At 38.0% G+C, this 8,601-nt stretch overlaps 1 protein-coding gene across 1 annotated transcript in view; it reads right to left on the bottom strand.

Moving 5' to 3' along the window:
- Positions 1–8,601, bottom strand: part of TSGA10 (testis specific, 10) — a 74,604-nt gene that overhangs the window by 61,041 nt on the left and 4,962 nt on the right. Inside the window, 5 exon segments of the mRNA XM_009323739.1 lie at positions 497–648; positions 3,227–3,304; positions 3,478–3,651; positions 4,002–4,153; positions 4,684–4,855. Of these exon segments, the coding sequence (XP_009322014.1) occupies positions 497–648; positions 3,227–3,304; positions 3,478–3,651; positions 4,002–4,153; positions 4,684–4,855 (728 nt within the window).

Here is an 8,601-nt window from a genome sequence, read left to right as displayed (position 1 = left end):
CTGAGCACCCTGATTTAGTTGAAGATGTCCCTGCCCATGGCAGGGGGGTTGGACTAGATGACCTTTAAAGGTCCCCTCCAACCCCAAACTATTCTATGAAAGGATGTTTGAAACTAACTACACGTGACACTCATTAGGTTATGTGTGTTTGCTTGCCTCTATAAAAACAACAACAAAAATGAAAAAAAAAATTAATTCATATGCAATTTACCAAAAAACATCAATCCCTGCAGCTCCTAATAGAAAGCTCCTAAGTCAGGGTGAATTTTACTTTTTCACTGAAGATGGTTTTCAGCATATCATAATATCAACAAGCCAAGAACATTTACATATAAATAAGCAACGAGGAAAACAGTTTCATTCCAAAAAGAAGAATGGCTCATAAGAACAACTATCGTAAATTCCTTTCCCTTTGAGCTATGTAACAGTTATGAAAACCACCAAACATAGGCTGATGTTACTCGTCAACCTATTGCAATTATATACTTTTACTTACCTAAGTGAAATATATTCAGCTTCCTGTCGGCTCAGCTGAGTTTCAGAGTCCAGTGCTCTTCTTGCCAATCTTTTCATCTCAGTTTCCAGAGAATCAATGGTGTCTTTCATTAGCGCCACTTTGGACATCTGTTCTAACCGTTCACTATCTAACTATAAATATAAATAAACATTAAAAGCCGAAAAAAGCTGATTTATACATAGAATTTCTCCTATTAATTCAAATTCTACTCTGTTTTTAGCACAAATCTTTTACTGAAGGAGAAATGTCCAAGTATCTCATTTACTCAGGGCCTGACTCCAAGTCTACTGAAGGTAGTTGGCAGAGAGCTGAAATGTGATTTTCACTTCCTTTGAAGGACAATCAATTTCCTGTCTTTCAGATCTCTGGGAACATTTTCATTTATTAAAGTAAATTTTAGGTTGGTAATTATGCCCAAGGGGAAAAATGTTTGGCATTGATCAACATAAGAAGTTTTCAGTGCAAAACAACATAACAGAAAACATTATTATTAGTGTATGAAAGGAGAAATCGCAGTTCAGGATACAACACTACCAATGATGGATTTAGGCCTCTACTAAGTTATATAGCTATGTTGATAACTGGGTAGAGAAATCACTGTAAAACATTTGCATAAAGCACTATATGACCAAGTTACCACCATGAGGGCTTTAGGTCTGGACATAGAACAAAGAACGGGTCCAGAAACTCTTGCACGGACAAAGATAGTTTGAAATCTCCAGTTTAAAGAAAGCTGTGTTTCATTATTATAATGCTTACACTTAACATTTAAAGAACTGTCCTCTCTAAATTATTTGAAACAGCTCTTCTAAGGTAAAAAAATTCTCACCTCATCCCTCTCCTCATTTACTGATTCTTTCACTACTAATTTCTGTGTTACTATAACCAAAGGTCAGACCGCTGAAGAGCAAGTCAGTAAGCCTCTGGTATGCTGTAACTTTTTCAATACTAGTGCCATAATTTCATATTGATGTATCGCCCTCAAAGGGTACCAAATGAACTGAAGAAATAAGATTATGTACCTAAACAGGACTATTCCACATATTCACTGCACATCATTTGTCAAGCGTGTGACTAAAGCTAATTTACTACTCGGAGTACTCAGAGCTATTTAAGCCTACAGTGTATTCTTCATCACAGATGCACTCAGTTTAATATTATAATCCTTGGAACTATACTTATAAGCTTGGTAGGAATTAAAATGCTGAAGGGGAAAAAGAAAATGAACCAGAATTTATAACCACAAGATCTAGAAGGGAGGTACACTACAGAAATCAATGTTAATCTATTTAAAACCCAAGTTCTATCAACACTGTAAATATATTTAAGATTTATATTAATTTTATTAATGTTTTCATTTTCTATTTCAGTGCTATATATTAGCAAACAATTGCACACACAAGTAACTTAAACCATATTAAATAGGACTTGCCAGAACAGTACAACTACTTTTGGTTTTGGAGCGTCAGGTCTTAACGATATATAATCATAAGATAATTCACATTGGAATAGACTCCAGGAGGTCTCTAGTCTAAACTCCTGCTCAAAGCAGGGCCAGCTCTGAGGTCAGGTTGCTCAGGGCTTTGTCCAGTCTGGTCTTGAAAATCTCCAAGGCTGGGGACTGCTTGACTGTCCTCATGGAAATGAAGTATTTCCTTGTATTCAGCCTGAACCCTTCTCGTTTCAACTGATGCCCATTGCTGCTCATCCTTCCACCATGCACTGCTGTGAAAAGCCTGTTTCTGAGTTCTTGATGAGTACTGGCAGGTAGGACTTACGTCCCCCTTAAGCCACCTCTACTCCAGGTGGAACAAGCCCAGTTCCACCAGCCTCCTCTCATAGGAAAAGTGTTGCAGCCCCAAGTATTGTGGGAGCCCTCCATTAAACTCACTCCAGTTTGGCAATGTGTTTCTTGTACCGTGATGGCAAAACTGAATGCAGTGTATTCCAGGTGTGGTCTAATGAGCGTTCAGTAAAGGTGGACAATCACTTCCCTTGAGCTACTGGCTGTGTCCTGTTCACACAGCCTAGTACACTCTTGGCCTTCTTTGCCACCATGGCATACTGCTGGCTCATGTACAGCTTGCTGTACACCAGGGCCTCCAGGGCCTGAATTTTCAGCAGAGCTGCTCCCAAACCCATTGGTCCCCAACCTTTATTGGTGCCAGTGGCTTTTCTTCCCAAATTCAGAACTTGGTATTCATCCTTGTTGGACTTCATAAGGTTCCTGTTGTCCATTCTTCCTACCTGTCTTGGTCCCTGTGGATGACAACCCTGCTCTTGAGTATATCAACAGTTTTGCCTAATCTGGTGTCATCTGCAAACGTTATGAGCACACGTTCTGTTGCCTCCTTCAGGTCACTGATAAAGACATCAAACAGGACAGGCCTCAGAACAAACCCCTGTGGTGCTCCATGTTAACAGTCTCCAGGCCAAATTAACTACTACTTGATAAGACTGACCATCCAATCAAATTTTCCCTCACCTAGCTAGCTGCCCACCCATCCAGACCATACATAACATGCTAGCCTGGATACAAGAACACTGTGGGTAACAATGTCAAAGCCTTGCTACAGCCTTGGTAAATGACACCCACTGCTCTCAGCCTGTTGTTTCCTGATAGAAAGCAGCCAGGTTGGTCCTGCAGGATTAACCATGAACATCACCTGTATTACATTTAAAATTCCAAAAATAACTATTTTCCCTTACATTTTGAATAGTGGTTTCTAGCTCTTCAATTCTCTGTTCCAAATGAGCCTTTTCATTAAATGCAGTATCCTGGGAAATCTGTATCAAGTAACAACAATAACAACAAAATCACACATAGAACAAGTCTGAACTCACCACAGACATGTAATGCAATTAACTCTCAGGATTAGAACAGAAATCTTTAGCAACTTTAATTACAATATTAAGTAGTTTTCATGTTAAAATAACCTTGAAGGGGGGGAAAATCAAACCTTTAACTGCTCCCTGAGGCTATCACGTTCTGTAGTCATCCTTCGGAAATCTGACTGTGCTGTATCCCTTTCTATCTCCACATGTCTTAACATAGCTTGAGCTGTCAGAGTACTTTTAGGAGTCCTGGGGCATTTGATAACTTCCTGACGAAGTCGGGAAATCTCTTCCTGTGCCTGTTTTTAAAAACAGCAGCATAACAAAAAGATGGAATAGATATTGTAATATGTTACTGTGGCATATGGCTGGTAATGCAGAGCATCCCAGAAACTGTGCAATATCAAAGATGAAGTAATGATTTGTGAATATATTCGATTCAGGAAAACATTCTTAACTCAGGACAGCATTTACAAACTTGTATTTAACTGACAGATTCAAATCACAGAATTTCCATGACTTTTTTTTCTGTTTTTTAAACAAACGCTTTGCATTTTTTTCTTTTTTACACAAAAACAAAAATAGGATTTTTTCCTTGCACATCACCCTAAGTTATTCTAATTAATCATACAAATATAAACAAAATTACCCGTTCATAAAGATTGACGATTTTGTCTCTCTCAGCTGTTAAAACTCTGAAGTTACCCTGAATTTCTGCCACATGGCGTTCATATTTTTTCAGCATTGACTTAATTTCTTCACGTTCTCTCAATATTTTCAAAACTTCTGGATAAGAACTCACTCCCTTAAAGAATAAGGTGATAAAAGGTTGAAGTAGAGAAACAACACTTGATATGCTTTCTTATTATATCTGGTTTGGAAATTTCTATAAAAGATTTAATAAGCCTTCAACCTAGTAACCGCTAGACAGTCAAGACTGTACATATATATTTCTTAGTATTAGAGACCACATATACGTACCATTTTCTAAAATACACTAAATACCCTGAAATACATTATTTTGAGCAGCAAATGTCTATCACAAATGGTACTGACAATGATGTTAATAATTACCTAAAATGTAAGCAGTTGTCAGTAACCATCTAAAGTGATACACACGCATGCAGTGTAAAGTGGTAGTTACGTTCACATTATTGGCCCATTCCTATCTTATGCATCCTTCTGTTTATAATCAATTAGTTTTTTTCTTCCTGGTAATTATGGCTTTGGTAGTTTAGCATAAGATAAACCAACATTTTAAAAAATGCATTCCTCCTTTTCCAAGTGTTTTCCCAAGCTCACCTGGATGGATGAAAATTTTTTTGACATGCTGCCACAAGTAGAGGTTCGCTTAGGACTTGAAAATGTGTTTCTAGATACCTTCAGCAAATTCTCAGTCTCACATTTATAGTAGTCTCTGTCCTCTTCCAATGTCTTAATAAAGGTATCAAGCCTTGAAGGTGACTTCCCTTGCTTTATTTCAGCTTCTGTTTGTAAAATAACCTGCATGTGCAAAAATGAGAGAATGCACTCACTGAAATAGAGCTTTCGTAATGAATGATACTTCAGTGTAAAATGGATAAACATACTCTTCAAAATGAACATGAAGCAGATATCTAATTAAAATAAATATCCATTTAATACTTTAAAGTAACTTCTGAATGTCTGTATTTTCTCTTTTTTGTTATATTGCAGAATATGTCTGAATTATAATTTTTACAGGTGAACCTATCCACTTGACTTTCCACCACTTGCTTCTTATCAAGCAGCTGTATGACATGTTGCCTTAGCTCATGGTTTATCTTCTTCAGATCTTCAATCTATGAGGACAAGGAGGAAGAAAGTATTTTACTTCATCTTCAAGGATTTGCAGGAAGTATTTCATAGTAAGAAGTAATTTACGCTTAACAAAAAAAAATCAGTATACGTTATTCACACATGAAGAATATGCACACTACTAGCACCATTTTGAACAGACTAATTTTGAAGGGTTCTGGACAGTGGAGAATCTGATCCTTAATATTTATGCTAAAAACTGTCTCAAGCTGGGCTGCCACTACAGTTATTCTCCCATAGTACTGTGAGAGGAACTGTCTCTCCAGGCCTGGTCTCAAGTTTCCAACACCCTTACTCACTATGGTTCTGTTAGATCTTAGGAATGCCCTTCAATCATCCTCTTTGAGTTGGGCCCGTATCCTTCACACATACTTCACAAAGGCCAGCAGAAATGTAACAGATCAAGTATTAATACTAATTCATCAATTAATCAATATAAGATTAATAATATTCCTGAAACAATATTCTCTTTTTTAAAAAAATGGCCTTTTTGTAAGAAACCAGAAGTTGCTAACTATTGTGGCACTATCAACTTATTGTAACATCTCAATCTATAGGAGCGTTACAGCTTCATACAGCTTTTCAATTTTCTGAGTCCTCAGATTTCTGAAATCCTAGCCTAATCAAGATATGGATGCAGTGCGATGCAGAAACTCCATTGTTTGCACAGGCTGATCCTGTAATGCACGAGAAATCAGTATTGCTGAATACTGCATTCTGCGAGGTTCACTTGATTCTAACAGTCAGAGAGTTTTCTTCAGGTACTAGTGCACTAGCAGTGCACTAGCACTGCACAAAAATACATTTTGAATTATTTAGGAAGACCCGAAAGATGCTTTGTGACTAAAAGCTTTCTGAGTGGGCTCCGTCCTGTGACATTCTGTAGTAGTTAATTTTGCCACTTCTTCTGTTCAGTGGGTATACAAATACATTAGGAGAGCCAGTGAAAAAATTATGAGTTTATTTTCATTGTCATTTTATTTTTATGTTTTGTCAAGCCTGATCCAGCTAATGCTACTGAACTAATAACAAAGCACAGTTATAAACCCCAAAATGTGATAATTATGGATTGGTTGAGTGGAAAAGTATTTTTTAAAAAACAAACAAAGAAAAAACCGCCACAGAAAGCATCCACAAAGGGCAGTAGAGACAGCATCTGTACATCTGTGTTTTGGGATTCCCGCACTTTTATTAAGTTATAAAATCTGGAAAGAATACAGCTCTGCTATTACTGGAGGAGATGGCTGCTTTACATGGTGGGAAGAGGAGTGCTAATGAAGGGCAGGGAGCCTAAATCCTACTCTGCATCTGAATGTACAAACAACACTTAAAATGACAAAATTTAAGTCCAAGGCACATCTACACCCTCAAGCCTCAAATAACTGACTACAACAAAAGTGGTTTTGTTGCTACATATAGCCAACCTGTATCATATCTTAAGGGCCTTTTCCAACCTAAATGATTCTATGAGTCTGATTTCCCCCCTCATCTTCTCTTGGATAACCAAGAAAGTTCTGGCAAGCACTCAGAGATACCATATTTAGACTACAAAATTAAGGGTTCTTCATGGAAAATACCATTTTAGCAATTTACTCTGCTTTATACAGACAGGAATTATAATTTGAGCACCTTAACTAATTACAATTGTGCTTACAATGCTATATGATGAAAGTGGTCTGTAAGAAGACAAAATTACCGATCACTTAAGGCTTTATAGACTCAAAGACCAATATCACATGATCAAAAAATACTCATAGCCATAAAAAAAAACATAAAGTACAAACAACCTTTGCTCATGTCATTGCATTCTGCTCTAGCTCATGACAGCTTGTTCCAGCAATATAAACTGGGGAGAAGAATGCTACCATTTAACTTCCTAGGAACAAAAGGATGCAGAAAAGCATCTTTTTGTATTTCAGCTATATCAAAACAGAGGAAATACATGATAATAAGAAACGTGGACATAACTTATGAATTATTTCTATCTATCAGCATCCTCTCAAATATAGAGCAAGGCCAGAAACATTTGTAGTTGTTCAAATTCTGTTCAATTCAGCTGAACATAGGGATACGGAGCTAGTTATCATCAACTCACAGTACTGCCGCTTATGTTTCCTTACAAATCCACAAACACTTTGAAACATAAGAAGGAAGAAAAAGATGAAGTGCTCTCCGGCAGCTTTCTCAGAATAACTATGATAAAGCAGGGTCACTGGAATGAGTCCCTCAGTGAAAGATGAATGAGCCACAGTGAGGCAAGGCGAGCGACAAGCACACCGGTGCCTCACAGTGCTATTCAACACCTGACAGTCTGCTCCTATTGTAATATGGGAAGTAGCCCACAGGTCTAACAACAGAATATGAACATTCAGTTACCTGCCAGCAGGAAGTTATCACCACTAGCATGACCACAAGTTCCTCTCCATGCTCAGATTCAAGAGTTTCAAAGAAATTTAGGGCAGCTGGTTCACTGAGTTACTTCCCTACCACATTCAGCTTCATCTGAATCAAATCTCTGCCACCAAGTATCAGTCTGACCATCAGCCTCAAGGTGTTTTGAAGCACCAATATAAGTGATAGTTTTGTTTAGGAGTAAGCTGACTTAATTTTGGCTATCTACAAAAAGGCATTTCTAGAAAGTGATTCCCATGATCGATTTTAGGCATTCATCCTAAAATTAATCATGCCCTAGGAGTACCTCTGACAATAAAGACAGCCTAGATGTCTCTATTACTGTCGTCATCACCATTAAGACATCAAAATAGATGAGGTGAATCCCATCCCCATATTCTGTTCTCTCTGAAGGAGACACTCACAACTTTCTCCAGTCATATGCATTGCCCTAGTCTTCCCAGAAAGGGAAGAGAACAGATCAGAGGAATTTGCAAGCTATCGGTACCTTCAGTACCTCACTGAGCATTGAGGACTCAAATTTACAGATAGAATGCATAGTATTTGCTCACTCACAGTACTACTTTTACTCAACTTGTGAAAAAGAACTTTTTGAAAGACACCGTAATATTTGTATTTCCTAAAATAACTATTATTTATGCTTGCCATAAAGTGGTAAGATTTAATTACCGCTGTTGCCACATTTCACCACCATCTCCTGAAGTGCGATAATGCAACCCCCTTGCAACTGGGATGAAACTTCGCACTAAGACCACTCCAAGCTTCACGCAGCACTAAAGACACTTGCAGCAGGCCTCGCAGCACGACCAAAAGAATTCCGAGTTAGTAAACTTTTTGGACTGATTGAGTCCCCAAAACTGGTTTGGAGTTCCAAGTATTTCAGCGATTAATTTAGGATGCTCCTTTCCTCCTTGTTCTCCACAGTGTATGCAGCACCAGCAGCACCAGCACCCACAGCACCCACATCATCCAGAGCACCCGCGGCACCAACTTCTCACACA

This window comes from Pygoscelis adeliae, unplaced genomic scaffold (assembly GCF_000699105.1).
Source record: "Pygoscelis adeliae isolate BGI_AS28 unplaced genomic scaffold, ASM69910v1 Scaffold50, whole genome shotgun sequence".
Classification (NCBI taxonomy): domain Eukaryota; kingdom Metazoa; phylum Chordata; class Aves; order Sphenisciformes; family Spheniscidae; genus Pygoscelis; species Pygoscelis adeliae.
This window is presented reverse-complemented; position numbering and strand designations above follow the sequence as displayed.